The 19,143-nt window shown below is 42.9% G+C and overlaps 1 protein-coding gene across 2 annotated transcripts; it reads left to right on the top strand.

Annotated features, from left to right (window-relative positions):
• The first annotated feature begins 1,276 nt into the window (after window positions 1–1,276).
• On the top strand, window positions 1,277–17,193 carry LOC147885232 (HSP20-like chaperones superfamily protein). Of its 2 annotated transcripts, XM_087397775.1 has the most exons (6): window positions 1,277–1,464; window positions 1,578–1,726; window positions 1,984–2,032; window positions 2,204–2,346; window positions 16,932–17,017; window positions 17,064–17,193. In XM_087397775.1, the coding sequence occupies exons 1-5, from the start codon at window positions 1,416–1,418 to the stop codon at window positions 17,013–17,015; spliced, it is 474 nt and encodes a 157-aa protein (XP_087253901.1). In that variant the 5' UTR covers window positions 1,277–1,415; the 3' UTR covers window positions 17,016–17,017; window positions 17,064–17,193. The 2 variants fall into 2 exon arrangements, with proteins under 2 accessions (XP_087253901.1, XP_087253900.1); XM_087397774.1 differs by having other exon boundaries at window positions 16,932–17,193.
• Window positions 17,194–19,143: the final 1,950 nt, after the last annotated feature.

Here is a 19,143-nt window from a genome sequence, read left to right as displayed (position 1 = left end):
TGAAAGAATTTCATAATCCCAAAATATTATACCTTCTGCCCGTACCCCAAGTTTGAAACTTGGCTAGTGAATGCCTTCTGCAATTTCACTCTCACGTCTGGAATCTCAGCTAGAATAGTAAAGTAAAAAAAACCCAACCCGTTCTTGCCATGCATATATGAGACATTTCCTAGAGTGTGCATGACAATGCCCTCTTCATGGTACTCTTGGATTAAACATGACAGCACATTCTTGCGCTCATTAACAAAGTGGACCTGAAATAAGGTGTTAAAAATCAAATTAACCACTTAGTGTAGAGGATGTTGCCTACAAAACATTACCTATGATAGCATGCTGATACTTACAATCACTCGATCTTTGTGCAGAGGTCCATCAGCTATTGTCAAGCTATCCACATCGGCCTTCATTATCACAAAGGCTATGGTACCAACAACTGTGGAGATTGTTCCGCTAGCTGTTTGAACAATTGATGACACCCAAGAGACATAGCACGCAATTGTGGTCTCAAGGAGCATAGTGAGGACACCTTTAAACGGTTTTCCTTTGATGACATTTGTGGTAACATCTACATGGAGAGAAAAGTTGCAGGTTCCACCTTCACTAACAGTTTTTTACACAATGGTGGGACCCTCAATCCTGTAGAAAGAGTCTAGGGTGTCTCTATACTAGGGAACATACACATGCGGCACAACCAAAGTGAGTGTCATAGTTGTCATTGTCAGTGAAATCAGCTCTCAAACATGTGCGATACGATGCCTCCCTAGCCTTATAAGTACCATACTTCACCAACAGTCTACCCTCAAATGCAAATCACACAAACTCAAACAACACAACATACACAAATCTTCACAAATCCATCGACCTGAATGCAGACCATTAAACAAAGATAGCATCTCTGCTGCGCGGGAGTCCTCCACACCCCCAATCCCTCACACACAGGCTGCCATGAGAGAACATAGCATCTTTGCCCATAGTTGAGCCTAACAGCAGAATCAACACCCCCAATCCCTCACACATAGGCCACCATGAGAGAACACATCATTTTGCCCATAGTCCAGCCTGAAGGCAGAATCACCACAAAAATCGCCATGCAAACAATGATTCCGTCCACAGACTACCATGCATACTGACAACACAATAGCTAATAAAAAAAATAGACAATTAAGTAACATATATTTTTCTCTTTGCCACCAAAACGTCTATCCATTGAGCCACTTGCACACAAATCTTTTTTTAAAGGCACATAATACACCATAAATAATGTGGAATAATACACCATCATTGCACACAAGTAAAGTGTATTGGTGCATACCAAGCCAATGGTGATCGGGTCCTAGATGCTGCCATTTTGATCGGATTTGGAGAGAAGTTACGCCCAATAGAGAATACAGAAAAGATCGAGATTAGTGCTTGCCATGACAGAAAAATTGAACCCCAGCGAGCGCCACCGATTCGTGCACGAGGGTTGGTCATTTGTTCTGTGCCAAGCATACCAATGATCCCGATCTCACGTTGCTTTCTCCTACTGCTTCTCCTCTCTTATGTTTTTTCCCCGGCAATTATTCTTGGGGTGCCAGGTCGAACAGTATTTGAATGGGACCAAACGCTGGACGAGGTCAACATGTACATTACACTACCTCAAGATGTTCCTTCGAGGCTTTTCTATTGTTCCATCAAGCCAAAACACGTGGAAGTTGGAATCAAAGGGCGTCCGCCGTATTTGAACGTAATCTTATTTTATACTTGAATTGTTCTTGGGCTTCTGTCAAGTAAAGTTTCTTATCTCAAACTCTCATCGAAAGGGCTGAAACATTTCTCCTTCAAAGACTTTTAAACTCAATGGCGCGGCAGCATAAAGATGTTTGGAACCTCTTCTTGTTGTTCTTTTGTGCTTTCAGCCTTTTGTTACAGCTGTCCAAGCATTCGAGGCTGTGAGCATTACAAGTCCAATAATTGTGAATTTTGGTGGATCTCTGATTGCAGCATGATTTAACTGGCCCAGTGAAGCTTGATGGCTCCTTCTGGACGCTTGGTAAGTTTAATGAATTCTTAATCAAAACCAGCAACGTATGGACTATTCTGTTGAAATTTTGTGATGTATTTTGCTATGGAATTCATTGATGGGGGACAGTTGACTCAGGTAAACTGTGAAAACACTAGTCCCTTTCTCTAAATAGGATGTTTCTTGCATCCATGTGCACAGAGGATGGCACTATGCACATCACCTTACAGAAGAGGGAAAAAGGGCAACCTTGGGCATCTGCCATAGTGGGGCAAGGTGAGCTGGACCCTTTCTCCGCTGATCAGGAGCAGCGCCGCTTGATGCTTCAACGATTTCAAGAAGAGGTTCGTTTCTTTATATTCTCTTACAGATTACCTTCACTACTGGAATGGTCTGTCATAGATGTGTGTTCCTGTTTAACGTGAAACAAATCTGCAGTTCGAATCACACACTATTTCAGATATCCGTGTTTTGAGTTGCTAATTCCTTGTGAGTGTGAGAGAAATTGTGCTCGCAAATACTTGCACCGTATGACAATGCCTGTAGTATAATATGATTTATTTTCTCTTTGGAACGCTACAGTTCCAGGTTTACATGTAAAGGGGAGGGATATTGTTGATTGGAAGAAGGCAGAGGAATGCAGAATTATAATTCGATCTGCCTTTGTGTAGTCTCTTGCGTGTTTATTACCAAAAGCTGAATTGCAACAATCAGTGTGTTGGCTCCAGACACTAGATGACTACATGAACATGGATGGTTTTTAATTGTATTTGCAATGCTTATGAGAGTAGGCAACTGTGGTCATGTTGAAATTTAGTGTTTCAAGAATACATTTTCAAGTACACGACTGCCTTGGGAGTTTCACACTTATCTCTATTGCCTTTAGTGAATGCTTTTAATGTCTTTTGTGAGAACTTGTGGTTCGTAGTGGATGTAGCATACGTCTGAGGGACACAAGTCCTTTGATGGGACACATATATGGCCTTCTTCAAGAGCAGGGTGTGTGGCAATGTGTTTGGGTGGCCCACAGGCTGCAGCAAGAATCCCATGCAAGTACGCACACAGGCAGCCATGTGGTGGACAGGAACAATTTGCAGGCGAAGCTGTATGTCTGACAAAGTGGTATGTATCTGGTCCAGTAATAAGCATGTCATCCACATATGCTGATTCTCTCTTCTAGACATGTGGAGTGGCCTCTGTGGGGCTGCTCTGAAATCCAAGGCATAGCAAATGTGAGATGTTAGGTCGGTGACATAAATGCACAACTGTCACCTTGACATATCACGAGTGGAGCTCGATACCTCAACGATATTGCAGAAGCAAGAATAGTCCCATGTTGGCTGCTTCGTACTCTCCAAGAGAGTAAGCTTTTGCTTCTACTCTCCAAGAGCTTCTGCCGCTCTCCTGGCCGGACACACAAAGTGAAACCGGCCTTCAGTTAACTAAAGGGCAGCAAACTGTAACTAACTTAGCATTCACACTATTTACGGCCACATTTCATCATTTCCAATCACTTCCATTAGTTAAATGCCACTGATAAACAATCTTGAAAACACTTAAAGGGAGGCTAGAGTGCCCCTGCTCAGTAACCAGACACAAGACACCCATTGGCCCCAGATGCTCTGGTGTGGAATCTGCTTTACAAGGGTTCACCCTTGTATTGTGCTTCTTGCAATTCCACTATTTAAGCCAGACCTTGGCTTCAAAGGCATCCAATTCCAGTGCACCACTAGTATCCAACTGCCAGAACAAGACTAGTATCCAACTGCCAGAACAAGACTAAAAGTAAATTTTGGCAGCCATGGATTATTACATTAAGTGGGTAGAGGCTATGGGATAATTCATCTGATAGCACTCACCTGTTTTTGAGAAGTTGGAAACTACTCTAAGTATGAGTTCCTTAGATCATGCACAATTTGATGGCAGTACAGAGAAGGTCAACCAATTAGTTGAAGATATGCTTCGGGCATATGTTTCTAAGAGACAGTCTTCATGGGAAGATTATCTCCCCATGATCGAATTTGCTTATAACAGTGCAAAGCATTCAAGTACTGGTTATAGTTCTTTTATGTTTATTACGGGTTTCAAACTAAGTCACCAGTTATGGTTGGGTTCAAGGGAATTCAAAACAATGTTGCAAAGACATTCTTGCAAGACATGCAAGAAATGTTGCAGTTTGCCAAGGAGTCTATTAGAATTGCCCAAGATTGGGACAGATTTTATGCTAATAGACATCGTTCACCCAAAGAATTCTTTGAAGGAACAATGGTATATTTGTGTATTCCCAAGGAATCCAAGAGCCTAAGTGCTGGTTTGGTTCCGAAGTTATCCCCCAGATACTGTGGTCTGTTCAAGATTATTAAAATAATTGTACCAGTTGCATATAAACTAGAATTGCCTGCTGATGTTAAAGTACATCCAGTGTTTCCTGTTAGTAGACTGAAACAGTTACTGGGTGCGGATGATTAACTTGTTTCTCCTCAAGAAATAATAGAAGTTACAGATTTGACTTTTATTTAACACGAACCTGAGAGTATTCTTGAATTTCGTGAAACACAGATTCGTAATCAAACTATCACGGAATACATGATCAAGTAGAAGGATGGTATTGAGGAGGATGAAATAATAGAAGTTACAGATTTGACTTTTATTTAACATGAACCTGAGAGTATTCTTGAATTTCGTGAAAGACAGATTCGTAATCGAACTATCACGGAATACAAGATCAAGTGGAAGGATCGTGTTGAGGAGGATGCAACATGGGAGACATTGCAGAACCTCAAGAGGACATTCCCAGGTTTTTTAGCGAACTCAGGAGTGAGTTCTTAGAGGAGGGGAAGTATGTCATGTGCACGGATTGGTATTTGACGTGTACTGGGGTACACAAGACTAGCTCAGGTAGCCTGCAGGCTTGATTCTCAGGTCGAGTGGCATGGGTACGAACCAGTTAGAGGTCTTCGCTATTTTTGGCGCATTGGGCTCGAGTCTATATAACAGGCCCAGAGGTTTAATTCTCAGAGAGCTGATGGGAGCAAGTCTTGTTCCCAAGTGCTAGGTCTGATCCTAGATTAAGTTGTGGACGCGTGCCCGCATCTTAGCGTAGCCCAAGGCCCAACAGCAGATCCCAGGTCTCTAGGTGCCACTTGGTGGTATGGGACACCAGGCTGGTTAGGGTTGGGAGTTCGTGCCAGTAGCTCAGCTCGTGGCTCGGAGGGGACATCTCTTGATTCGGGATCGCATCCCGTAGATGTCATGGTTGGGTGGTGAGCAGCCTGCTCAGATTCGTCGTGTTTGGTGTGTTCTTGTGTTTGCTTGCAGATCAGAGATTTTAGGAGTGCTAAGGACGTGTCATAGGGAGTCAGAAAAACATTCGCAAAACTGAAAAAGAAGATGTGTCTTCTCTTTATCCAGCTTAGAAAAATTAGAATTTTCTTCTGCTTGTTTTTCAGTTGCGAAAACCAAGTACGCAAAAAGATGCTTTTTCATTACATTGAAATGGCCGAAGCCAATACAACTGCAATGGATTCTCGCTTTAGTTTAGCATTCAAAACATGATTCTGTTTCTGGCATCCAAAAGTTCTCCCTTCCTATGGTGCCAAGGTATTCCGAGCAAAACATCACACCCATTCAGCGACATAATGTAGAACTCCTCGGTGTCCACGTAGCTCTGAATGTGCATGTGGAGCTTCCCAATGATTGGTGTAACTGACTCACTGTGCCCTAGGCAAGCCATATTTGTGTCACATAGTGGCCCCATCTCTTTCGCCCTTATGCTTAATTCTCCAGCCAGCTCTGGCGAATATAAAATGGCTCTCGCGCCTGGATCAAAGAAGAATAAAGCAGTCTAGTCACGGATTTTACTCCACGCTTTGCAAACTCCATGGCATCCACATCTTGTACAGCTCCAGTGACATCTGGCATAAGACCAGCGGTAGGTTTGGGCTTCTTACCCCGTTGGCCATTCCTCTTTTCTCCCTTGTTCTCACTCGTATCTTCGAGGGAAACTTTCTCTTCCTGTGTGGGTATTCATGTGCTCGATGGCCCTCTTCCTTGCATATGAAACATTTGTTGGCATCATAGAGGGCCTTTTTCTCTTCCTCTGACAACTTCTTTCGAGGCGATCTTCGCCTCTGTCCTGCAACAAATCTTTTTTGGGCTTTGCCTTTTTTTATATATGCTATCCATATAACAATTTGTCAAAAGGCTAGCTTCTTTCTCTTGAAAAAAGCCTTCTTGCACTCAAAGCTAGCACAGGCAGAAGATCTGAAATATCCTTTCGATTCATGCCCCAATGTTGGAGCATCCTGATTTGTCAAGGCTGCTCATCCTTGCCTCAGAATATGGGCTTATACATTGTCTGTTGTCTCCACTATCTGTTGGCATTGGGTACGTGGCAATTTATTGAAGTAAATGCAGAATTTAAGGGCGTTGAAATCAGCTTGAATTGAATTTGCATAACATCCTATTGTGGCTCCATCATAGTATCCCTCAATGATAGGACATAATGGTGTAACAATGTCCTATGGTCAAGTTAGGCAAAGTTTTTATTGGGAAGGTCTTTAGAAACCCAGTATAGCTGCTTATGCTTGGGCATTGATGACGACATAAGTGTTGCTTTGCTTGCTAAGTATATCTTCCTTTTGTTTTTCATAAAAGTTTTTGTTTACCTCTTTTTTTAAATTCTGTTTCTTCTTCTTTTTCTCTTTCATTTTCTCTTTTATTTTATGTGTAGATTTTTGGTCTTTAGAACAAAAAAAAATCTAAATTTGTATGATTGGACTTATTCTAGTCTTACAAAGGTATATATATATATATATATATATATATATAAAGTTTTTATTGGGAAGGTCTTTCAGAAAATGTGTTTATGTCTTCGAATGTTTGCTGTGCCAAAAACAAACAGCCAGCAAGCTTGGTTGCTGTGTTGCAGCCATTACCTAGTTGGGAACGAAAATGGATAGATATTGTTACGCTCAAGTTGAGGCAACATGACCTCGGAAGGGTCAGTCGACATTTTCCTTTTAAAGGATCAATATTTGTATTATATTTCTTTGGGCTTCACGTAAATGATCAAAAGGGAATTAAGGTCAAGGTCCTTGGTGAGGGTGACATGGCACAAGACTAGGTGGATCTAAGGCTAAAGGGTCTAAGTGCATTAAATGTGCCAAGGGGCAAATGATTTCAATGATATCCGAAGAGAGGGGTAAATGATGCATTTAGGAGGTACCTTAGAATGAAGACATGTGGCATACTAGATCCATCTAGGGATTTGGGGCTCGTTGGGAATAAGCAAGCAGAAGCTTTCACATAAGAAGAGATTTTTTTAGAGCTTGCTACCATCGAGGTTGGCTGGGAGGATAATCTGTGTGCCTATGCCCATGATTGGTGTGAAATATTAGGTGTTAACAGATTTATATGTATCATTTGGGATTAGAGCGGCAGGCGATTGGGAACAGGGGGGTCGAGAGAGGCCCTGGAATGGTTGGGCGTATGACTAAGCTAATGAGCTGAGGAGGAGATGGACGATGTCGTGTTATTTGTCCACGGTATTTGTGAGTATGCAGTATATCGCGAGCAGTTTGTTAATCAAAGGGTTGTGTGATGCCCAAATTTGACGACGAATAACACGAAGCACATATTGTATTTTGGTATTATATGTTCACGGACGTCATCACAATTGGAGGATATTAGGATCACGCACGGTCGCCAGTTCATAATTTGGTACCTTCAGGGCTCCTTGGTATCTCGGAAGGGAGACGTGAAGCGACTTCCGTCGAAGCTATACACGAAACGTGAGGTGACACCATAAGAGTCGTATGAATTTAGAAGGCGGACAGATCTCCTCTATCGGCTTATGGATCAATAATTAAAAAACGACGTCCTTTCTATTTAAAAGAGCATCATCGATCACGTTGAGTATACTATCGTCAAGTGGTAGTTCAGATTCAACGATTTTGAAGCTTACTAGTAACTGGTTGGCGGAGCTTTGATTAAAAAAAAAAAAGGTTGTAGCATAACGGTTGCTTTGCAAAGTTCGGACTTGCGACAGTATATATGGCTTGTTAGTCATGGACTCGACTATTGGACCTGGTAGCCCGCAGAGCTAGGCCTCTATTGGTTGCGCTTGGTCGTGAGCTCGTGGAAAGGGGTAGATAGCACAGTATATTCGTAGTCACAAGGCAGGTCATCAATGCTTGGAACAACCTTACAGGGACAAGTTGATCTCTCCATGCTACATGAATGACCAGGAAGCTTTCTATGCCTTCTAAGTTTTGTTGGAGTATATGTTCGTTTAATTGCCTCCGTGTTTGAGTTATTTCAGATTGCAGGAGTTTCCCTAGTATAGGGAAAAGTGGGTTTTGGTTACAGTGTGATATATGCCTAGTTAGCTGTAAATTTGGGAGTTGGGCTTTCAATTGTGGATACAGTTTTAGGCGGTGTTTTATTTAGTTACTTTATTTATTAAAAAAAAAAAAACCCCCCACCCATCGACCTGAATGGAAGTAGAAGAAGAAGCTTCTAGGGTGGATCCCGTAGAGTCGGGAGTCCGGTCGACCCCGCAAGTGTCGCGCCCAGCAGGCCATACACTATCTGGCAGAATTGCAATGTTAGAGGATGCCTTGCAACATATTTTAGTGCAACAGTTACAAACTTCTTACCTCCTGATGAAGCATCCCGAGCTTGGGATCAGTATCGAAATCTTCGGCAGAGAAATTTATTAGTGGCGGAATACACTGATAAGTTCAGAGAAAGTGTAATGAAGGTTTATGAACCTCTGCCTCAGTCAATCCAAGTAAAAGATTTTATCTTTGGACTGAATGATCGAATCAAGATGGAAGTTGGGGCTAAGTATGCGAACACGCTAGATGAAGCAATTGCCATAGCCCTGAACTATGAGGATGCAAAAGGGAACAGACTAAGTGGGTTTGTGCAGGTTGGGACTCGGTATGAGTACCTGAAAAAAACTGGGTTTAGGAAGAAGTGGATTAGCAAAGGGAGTGCCTCACAGCCTAGTGGTCAAGCCAAGCAGGTGAAGCCAGTTGAGACTCCCAAACCAAGTACCACCATTGGAATGAAAAGAAAAGTAACACCAATGGCAGCCTAGGCTTGGTCGAAGTCTTCTTTGAACCCAGAGCAAAGAGAAAAAGCGAGGAGAGAAGGCTTGTGTTTTAGATGCCTTCAGCCTCATTAGTGGAAAGATTGTCCACGAAACAAGGATCGTCGGATGGCTGAGTTGGTGATCTCAGAATGCGACGTGGAAATGGAGGGAAGTCCCAGAGCAGAACAGATGCAGATTTAGCTAGCGGGATCTTCTCAAAGGTCAGTACCTGTTTTGTTATGTGTGTCTGTTGCTAAGCTAGTAACTAGTGCACGTGATAATGTCCTGTCAAAGCCCGCAACAATGGGGTATATAGGCTTTAATGATACAAAGTTAATTAAGATGAAAGGGCAAGTAGCTAATCATGATGTCATTATGTTGTTTGACTCAGCGTCAACGCACAATGTAATTAACTCCAAGCTTGTAAAGAGGCTGAAACTAAAGACTAGCCCATTTGACTAATGCATATACAGTCAGTTGGAACTTCGAATTCAGGACTATGCTGAGAAGCTTGATTTTGAAATGACAAAGCTTGCTCATGTAGACATAGCCCTAGGTAAGGCTTGGCATTCTAGGAAGAATCCAGCCATAGATTGGAAAAAGCACGTCAAGATGAATGATGTGCTGTATGTCTTACGAGGTGAAAGAAACATACCTCAAGGACCGTTGGTTTCCGTAATGGAAATTCAAAAAGCTCAAGAAGAGTTTTTGTTTCTTTGTACAGCATCGGTAGAGCCGATTGTTGATTCTTTGGCTAGCACTGATGTTGCCCAAAATGGAGAAATGGCCAAGCTGGCTGATCAAATAACAGAGGAGTTCGTTGATTGTTTTAGGGATGAGTTACCTTATGGGTTACCTCCAGAGCGAAATGTTCAGCATAAGATTGAACTAATCCCGGGGGCAGAACTTGTAAACAGACCTCCCTATAGGTTGAGTTTTACCGAAGAAGCGGAGATATGAAGATAACTGGAAGAATACCTCAAGCTAGGGTAGATTCAACTAAGTTTCTCACCTTTTGCTTCGCCAGTGATATTAAAAAAGAAAAAAGATGATACTTTTCGCCTCTGTATAGATTACAGAGCATTGAATAATATGACTATTAAGCATAGGTATCCGATGGCTCGGATCGATGATTTGCTAGATGTGTTACATGGAGTCGTAATTTTCAGTAAGATAGATCTTAAATGTGGCTACCATAAGATCCGTATTAGAGCCGAGGATGTGTATAAAACCGCTTTTAGAAGCAGGTTTGGACATTATGAATTTTTGGTAATGCCGTGTGGACTTACCAATGCTCCAGCTACATTCGTCATGCTTATGAACGATTTACTACGTCCGTATATCAGAAAGTTTATAGTACACTTTATTGATGATATTCTTATATTCAGCAAAAGTGTTGCTGAGCATTACGAACACTTAAGAATAGTGTTCAATACTTTGAGGAAAGCCAGTCTTTATGTAAATAAAAAGAAAACTATAGTGTGTATGGTAAGACTTGAATATTTAGGATTCATAATTACTCTTGAAGGGGTAGAAATGGATCCAAAGAAAGTGGCTGCGATACGAACTTGGCCTGTCAGAGTTGACCGCTTTGCGATCATTCTTGGGATTTGTCCAATTTTATCAAAGGCATATCAAAGGATATTTTGAAATAGTATCGCCATTGACTGATCTAACCTCAGATAAAGTACCTTTTATATGGGGACAGAATCAACAGGAGAGTTTTAACACCATAAAATAAGTTGTGGTCTCAGGATTGGTGTTAAAATAGTTGATCCCCAGAAACGTTTTTCCTTGAAACCGATGCAAGTGGCAGTGTGGTAGGAGCAGTTCTCCTCCAAGAGGGAAGGCCAGTAGCCTTTGAAAGCAAGAAGCTTTCTCCCTCTCAACGAAATTGGCCAACTCATGAATTAGAGTTATATGATGTTGTCCATGCTCTGAAAACATGGAGACATTATTTGTATGGATCATAGTTTTATATTGATGTTGATCATGATACTCTTAAACATTTTTGTAAACAACCTGACTTGAGAGGCCGCCAAGCTAGGTGGGCAGAACTCATGCAGGAGTTTAACTTGATGATTCGGTACCGAAGAGGGAAGGATAATAAAGTTGCTGATGCGTTGTCACGCATTATGCATAATACGTTTCATCCTGCTTCAACATGTATCCACTTGCTTGGTACTATTTCTTTTTGTTTTTCAATAGTATGCTTATTAAGAAATGAAATGTTTTCCTACTGTTCAGTTACGTGTTCAGTTACGGACAACGGGAACTAGGTCTAGCATTTTAGGGTGGACCCCCTTGCTTGGGGTTATGGGCATTAGTGACCCACAAGAGTGATGGCCTCTCTTTGAGAGGGACATCTGGAAACCACACCCCACCCGAGTACCCAAACATGGGACCAATCAAATGCACAGATTGCATACTGACCTAGGAACCATTCAAGAGAATGTTCCCTGAGCTTTGGGTGTGGGCCTGGCAGCATGCCAAGAGTAATGGAGATACAATATAAGACGACAAACAAATGAGCTCAGTTTGGCTCAATTATGACCTTAGAGTACGTCAATAGATAGTCCAAGCTGTTAGGAACCCGTGGGTGCGATCATAATTGAATTCTGACAACTTTGAAATTTTAGGGTTTTTGGGAGTGACATTGGCAGCTGACACGTGGCAGACTGCCACATGGATCTGAGCTGGCAGGTCAATCCACCTGTCCCACACATGTGGCAGCATGCATGGCAAGTGGCAGGGCATGCAGGCCAACTAGATTTGGGGCAGGTTGTGGGCTGTCCTCTTTGGGACTGCAGCCCACCAAAAATCTGGAATAAGTGTCCACCTTCCACTCTAAGCCTGTGGGGGGGGGGGGCTGAGCCTATAAAAGAAGGCCTCTCCCCTTCATTCCCTACATTACAAATTCGTCACTTTTCTTCTCTCTCCTTTTGGTTGATGCAGCAGAACCTCTCCAGCTCCTTGGGTGCAGCCAGCTTCTCCCCAGGCCATTCTCTCACCTTAGCAGCACTTTCTCTCTCTACAACAGCACATTCTCTCTCTACAGTTCCTGCCCCTCCTCTCCAGAAATCTGCCCCTTCTCAGCTCTTCTGGAACAGCAGCAGCATCCTCTCTCTTTCTCCTAGCCTGGAGCAGCCACAGCCCCTTTCTCTCTCCTGCTGCAATCTTTCTCTCTCTTCAGAATTTCTCTCTCTACTGTTCCAGCCCATTCCCCTTGCAGAAATCTGCCTTTCTGTGCACCTCTGGAACAGCAGCAACTCCTCTCTTACATCCCCTCCCTTGGGATCAGCATTGGCACACTCTCTCTACAGCTATCACTCCATAAAGGCTTTCTCTCTCTAGCCTACAGGTTGTTTTTCTACGCTGTTCTCATTCCAGCCCCATTTCGACACTCTCCTCACCCAAGGTAGCTTCAGAGGCATCAAGGACTTCATCTACAAAAGGGTCAAGTCACGAAGGGAGCCTGTATTGTAAAGTTTATCTCATTTACAGCACTATTTCATGTTGTTTCTACTATCTTTCTAGAAACTAGTGCTTGCCTCTAATGTTGGATGTAAGTGGTGATTGTTGCAGGCTTCTTCCTTGTGGATTGGGCAAGCCAAGAGTTGAAACCTGAGCTTGGAGTCCTCCTTTTTGTTGTCTACCTTGTACATATGCTCTTAAGTCTTGTATCTAGGTCCTAGGTTTTCATTGAGTTCATCAATTTGGAAGGTGCATTGCACCTTGGTCTTGTATCTCCATTTTCAAGAATAAAGTGAGCCTGGATAAGGGGGGGGGGGGGCCGTCTTGGCCCCTCAATCATATTGCAATTTCCAATGATGTCACTTTGTGTTTAAGCTATATAAAGTCTTAATTCCATCTTAATTGCAAACTCTTAAGTTCAAGTATATGTGTTTGGCAACTCGCAATCATTTCATTTAAACGCCTCTGCAAAATCCGTTGTCTGAATTCATAGAAAGCACCGAGTAGTTTACAATATGAGTTTCACGGTATTAGAGAGTGCTCTAATGACCGAGATTAGAGAAACTCAAAAGGTGGACGAGTTCGTCCAGAGCCTTTGGCCTAAGGCTCATGTACTCAAACCTGGGGAAAAGGATGACCTGGCATCCAGAAAAGGCCAAACTTATATAAGATATGCCATAAGTGATAGTATGTTGAAAAGAAATGACAAGGTAGTAGTACCTAATCAGAATGATCTCAGGCAGAGAGTCATTCAAGAATGCCATGATAGCCCATGTGCGGAACATCCAGGAGTCGAGAAGACATATGATCTCGTGAAGCGAGATTTCTTTTGGCCAAAGATGAAAAAGCATATTCATGAATATGTGATACGTTGTTTTTCGTGTCAAGTAAGTAAGGTAGAGCGGGTGAAGCCACCCGGACTTTTAAAACCCTTGGAAATACCACTAGGTAGGTGGGAGAGCATTTCCATGGACTTTATTGTAGGTCTGCCTACGACACAAGGTGGGTATGATTCTATCCTTGTGGTGGTTGATCATCTTATCAAGATGGCTCACTTCATTCTAACTAGAGAGTCTGTTAGTGCCCCACAAGTGGCGGATTTGTTTATTAGACATATATTTCGTTTGCATGGATTACCCAAATTCATAGTGTCAGACAGGGATGTCAAATTTACCGATCATTTTTGGACTGCGGTGTTTGAGACACTAAGGACTGAGTTGGGAATGAGTAGTGGGGATCATCCAGAAACGGATGGACAGACGGAAAGAATGAACCAAATTTTAGAGGATATGCTTAGAGCATATGTGTCATTGAGGCAACATACATGGGACAAGTTGGTTGCCATTGTTGGCATTTGCCTACAATGATAGAAAACATTCCTCTACAGGGTTCATTCCGTTTGAGTTGAACTATGGTTATAGACCAGCGAATCCAACGACAGTTGGAGTACCTCAAAAAGTGCCTAGTGCTGCGAACTTTGTGGTTTAGATGCGGGAGATGCTAGCACTTGTGAGAGCTAACATCTGCCAAGCTATGGATAGAGCTAAGGCGTATGCGGATGAAAACAGATCCGTTAGAGAATTTAAGGAAAGAGAAAAAGTTTTTCTCAGAGTTTCTTCACACTCTAAATCTTTGACTGCAGGAGAGTGTGCTAAGTTATCACCTCGATATTGTGGGCCATGGTTAATTCTAAAAAGAATAGGCAAGGTAGCCTATAAATTAGAATTACCACAGGGTTGTAAGGTGGACCCAGTGTTTCATGTTTCTCGTTTAAAGAAATTTTTGCATATAGGTGACTCACTAATCGAGGGTGTTGTTTTGTTTCAGGAGAGAGAATAATGCAAGACGCAAACCAACAAGAATCTTGGAGTGAGGAATAATGCAAGTACGCAACTGCAACTGCAATATGATGCACTCAATACACAATGTGATGCTGTGGATGTGAGTGAGAGAATTAGAGGGAGAGAATGTAGTGGACCTCCGAAGAGAAATTAGATACAACTGAATAATGAGTGCCCAAAGGGCTGAATACAATTGTATGAAGGGGCTGAAACCCTCACTGTAAAACTGAAAGACTAGACTACGTAGAGGAGGTGAATCCAAACTAGATCCCTGAAGAGGCCAAGGCTGCCCTGTTGGTCTGCTGCGGGGAGGCCTGGGCTTTACTGCTGTGAAGGTTTGAAGGCCTGAGGAGTGGATAAAGAATGAGGGCCAAAGGCTTCCCTTTTATAGGCTGTTAGGTCAGCTTGGTCGATTTGGTCAATGCCGACCGGTGACCAAGCTAGCCAAAAAGTCAACGTCCCAAAAAGTCAACGAGTTGACTTTTGATAAAAAAACCAACTCTGTTTTTTGACCTGCGATGATGTGGCAAGGATTTATCCTTAGAGGGAAGCAGCTCATGGCTGACCTAGATAGATGCTCTCTCTGGAGGGAGGAGGGATTGCAACCCAAGCACGTATCGTCTCTTTCATGTCTGCGCTTTTCTTCCAATTATGCAAGAATAATGGAAGTCTCTGACTGCTAGTAGGCGAAGCTAGCTAAGGGCAAGCTAGCAATAGACTCTATGCATGTTACACCGTTATTTCTACATGTCATATGTAAACAAAGATCCAAAGAGCCAAAATTTGGCAAAAAATATTGTCCGAATCTAATCTGGTTTATATTCGTGGCACGTATGCTAATGATCTATTGCTCTATAACTTATGGCCTTGACTTGGCCAAGTAAACAAAGGATACAACTGAGCTATTAGGGCTAGAGATACAATAAATAAGGTCCTTACCAAGGTGCTGCTGCTAAACTGAAGGCTAATTCCTATGGCTGCTCATTGAAGTTGACATGTTACATAGATGAAGAAAGAAGACGTGTACAATCTTCATGCATGACCTGAGCCACTTGGAACTTGGAAGTGGCAATATTTGGATTGAATGAGCTTGGTGGGTTGGTTGCATGGTTTGTTTGTGTAGGTCTTCTTTTTTGATTGGGACACTCGTCTCTATAGTCTTTGTTGTTTTAATTTGAAACAAAGGCTCTCTTTCGTCTCTTCTAGAAATTCTATTGATTCATAGGGCTAGTAGGTCTAAACTTCATTTTTTCTTTTACACGTGTAGACTTGGTTTTTGAATTTCTTTGAGAGGGCCATGAATTTCTTTTTCTTTACACGTGTAGACTTGGATGGGAGGTGGAATGCCCTTCACTAGTGAGGCGGGAAAGTCCTTCACAAAGATGTTTTACTTGCCATAGTGAATGCCCTCTTTTTAAGACTTAAAAGCATTTGTTTAAACTTCAACTTTATAGTTCTCCTGAGATACCTTGTGAAGTCCCTGTCAAGGACAGCAACTGAATGCCAATCCTGTAGTGAAACATTGAAGTAAAGGAAATTCTTTCCACTTTCTCAGAAACTAGTGCACAAAAGATATCACAGCAATGATTACAGCAAATAGGCAATACTAATTGAGCTTCTTGATGTGTGGGCAGCAACTATAAAACTCAGTTACAAAAATAACCTGCCAGGTGCTGGACGTCAAGAGCTGAAATAACTGAAAGGACTGCCACTGCTCTGCTACTCTTCCTGCATGCCTTTGGAAGGCTTGAATGCCATGAGAAGAAAGTGGCTTGAGAAGGATTTAGCCAGGGCCAATATCTATAGGTGAGGGGAGTGTTCCATCTAGTTGGCTGACCAGCCACCCAAATGAACCTCAGCCAGATATGGCCTTTACTAGCCTATATAAGCTGTGGGCTCATACTCACAGCCATACCCAGGACATACATGGGCACGTGCACTCTAATAGTCTAGGCATGGTGGGGGACTCATAAGTTTAAGGCATTATCTATTTGAAACATCTTCTTGGAATGTTTTTCATTTTCAAAATTGTTTCCCTGCAAAGAGCTTGGGCTTCTTGAAGAGGCATCTAGCAAGAGCAGTAAGGCCATGGGACCCACGCATGTGTACCTTGAGATTTGTTGGAGTAATTTTCTGCACGTACATATGAGATTATCGTTAGGCAATACTTGGATAAAAAATAAATAGTGTTAAAACTATTTTATGCCTGAATATGTTTGCAAGAGTAACTTGAAAATTTACTCTCCATTTTTAAAGATGAACAAATTTATACTTGGTGGATGTTTTCTACACACATTGTTATTTTTAAAGACTTCATGGGCTGGCAAAAAAAAAAAAGGGCTAGAGAAAAAATCGAGGGTGTGCACTTCCAAACTATCCTCTTAAAGGCTCTTTCTTTTTAGGAAAAGATCTTATGATCCTATGTTGAGGTAACCTCATTATGAGAGTACTTTTTGGCCTTTCAAAGAGAATTGGAATCATCACATGGCTGTTTGGATTTTGTGTTGTTGTGCAGCATCCAGGTTTCGATTTCTCTCAAGCAGAGTTCACTGGCTCATGTCCCAATCCTAAGACATTCATGGGGGGTATAAAGCCATGAAGGTGGCATAATGCATAGGACATTCGTGGGGGGTATAAAGCCATGAAGGTGGTATAATGCATAGGTTCTATCATGTTTGTATACCTGTAATCATCTAATCCGTAAGTACGAGAAGCGAATTGACGGTCATTGTTATTCACCACAAAGTAATATAAGTAATTGTAGCTAGTTGGAACTATTCTTTGCTCATTCTTTCGAATTTTCTGTCCTAGTGTATGTGTGTGTGTGTGTGTGTGCACGCGTCACACACGCGTGTGCACGCTTGGACTTATGGGTATTCACACATGCATAGATCCTGGGCTGTTTGCTTGTGATTGATTAATCAGCAATGGGTGTGTAGCACATTCCAGTTTTGTTTTTTTGGGGTCATAGGGACTCTCCTTATTGGTAGAGAACCTTACTTTCCTTGGCTCCGTTGTTGGGTTGTTGTGGCAAGTTGAGCCCTTTAATAAGTAGCATTATTCGACAAAGGATAAGGGATAATACTTTGTTTTTCCAAGTCTCTCTCCTTTGTGTTGATTGGAATACATTACTTAAATTTTTGCAAGATTATTTCCCTATTTGCTAGCTTCAGCACACTTTCAGCTTGGCTTCTCTCCTGTGAGGCTAGGATTAGGCTTGGCTTCTCGCTCAGCCCCATTACTAGATGCTTCAGCAGTGTGCCGATTTATTCGGTCTAGATGTTTCCTTCATGTAGTACTGGGCACGGAGGCTAGAGATTGAGCCAGTGGCAACCTTGGTTCGACGACACATAGATACAGATAAATCTCCCTCCAAACCTCCTTCAAAATCGCTGAAATCCGGTTTTCTAGAGTAGGTTCCCACGCACAGGTGAGCCTTGTTTGCTACCGCCCCATCCCCATGAGCTTGACAGTGGCGAGTTGGAACGTGCATGGGCTTCACTACCGTGCGCGTAGTCAGGTGCAATATCTGATTCTCTGCCAGGAATTGCAAGGGCTCTGGTAGATAGACCAGTTGACTTCATCTTGATTTAGGAGCACATGTTCTTAGCAGTAGACATCGCAAGCCAACACCATCTCCTCCCTGGGAGGGGCTGAGAGGTTTGGTCCCTCGTAGTTGGTAGAAGTGGAGGTGTATGCATATCGGTATCCTAGGCGGTGGCCCTAGAGATATTTGCATAGGGCGAGCTCATACTAGGTCGCACAACATGGATGGATCTTCAGGCAGGAGAGCCCCGGATCGGTATCCTGAATGTATACGCACCCGCTTGCAGATAGCACCGTCCGGCTTTTTGGTGGCATCTTAGATTGCCTCCCAGAGTTTGACTCGTGCAGTGTTGGAGGTGACTTCAACAACCTAGAGTTCATGGAGGATAAGCAGGGAGGATCCTCTTTCGCAGAGATGCCAGTTGTGGAGAGGAGTACCTGGGAGTAGTTTATTTTGCAATCAATGGCAGGGATCCATGGTGTGAGCTTGAATTTACGAGGCTTTCGAGCAGCCTGGAGTTCTTCTTTGGATAGTGACGTTATGATTGGCTGCTGGAACGCCTAGACAAATTCTACATAGGTGATTGGGCGCTACTCAAATGTGGCTCCATCACCATTCTAGCAGGGACCACGGTGTCAAACCACTCTCGTGGTCCTTCACTTGGATCAACCCCGTTGTAGACTCCCCCAAAAGGGAGTGTGCATACCAGATGATCTTCTACAGGAGGTGGAGGTACAACATGCGATAGAGATCTGGAGGTAGCCCGAGGAAGGATCTAGTGAGGGATGGGTGTCATGGGTGGTTGAGATGATCCAACGGAGTAGTCAAGATCTCCAGTACCAGGCTCTTAGACAGAGAGTTGCTCTTCAGGAGTGGGAGAGAGCATTTCATCAAGACCTAGCATCTATTGATAGACTCAGGGCGAAGGATCCAAGGTCTCAGTGGCTCAGAGATCGCCTGGAGTGTGCACGAGCGGAGTTACATGATTTAGAGGTCCGTAGAGCAGAGTTCTCGTCTCACTCTTCATGGGCTAGTAGACGAGGTCCAGTAGGGGGACACGATGACCAGACAATTTTTTCATACCATAGGACCACGGTCTATAGGGATTCAGCTCCAGTGACCTAGGGACTCGAAGGGACATGCACACAAACCCACAGGACATCCTTGAGATTGACCACGG

This window comes from Dipteris shenzhenensis, chromosome 26 (assembly GCF_047967505.1).
Source record: "Dipteris shenzhenensis isolate YYH24624 ecotype China chromosome 26, Dip_SZ_1.0, whole genome shotgun sequence".
Taxonomy (NCBI): Eukaryota; Viridiplantae; Streptophyta; class Polypodiopsida; order Gleicheniales; family Dipteridaceae; genus Dipteris; species Dipteris shenzhenensis.
This window is presented reverse-complemented; position numbering and strand designations above follow the sequence as displayed.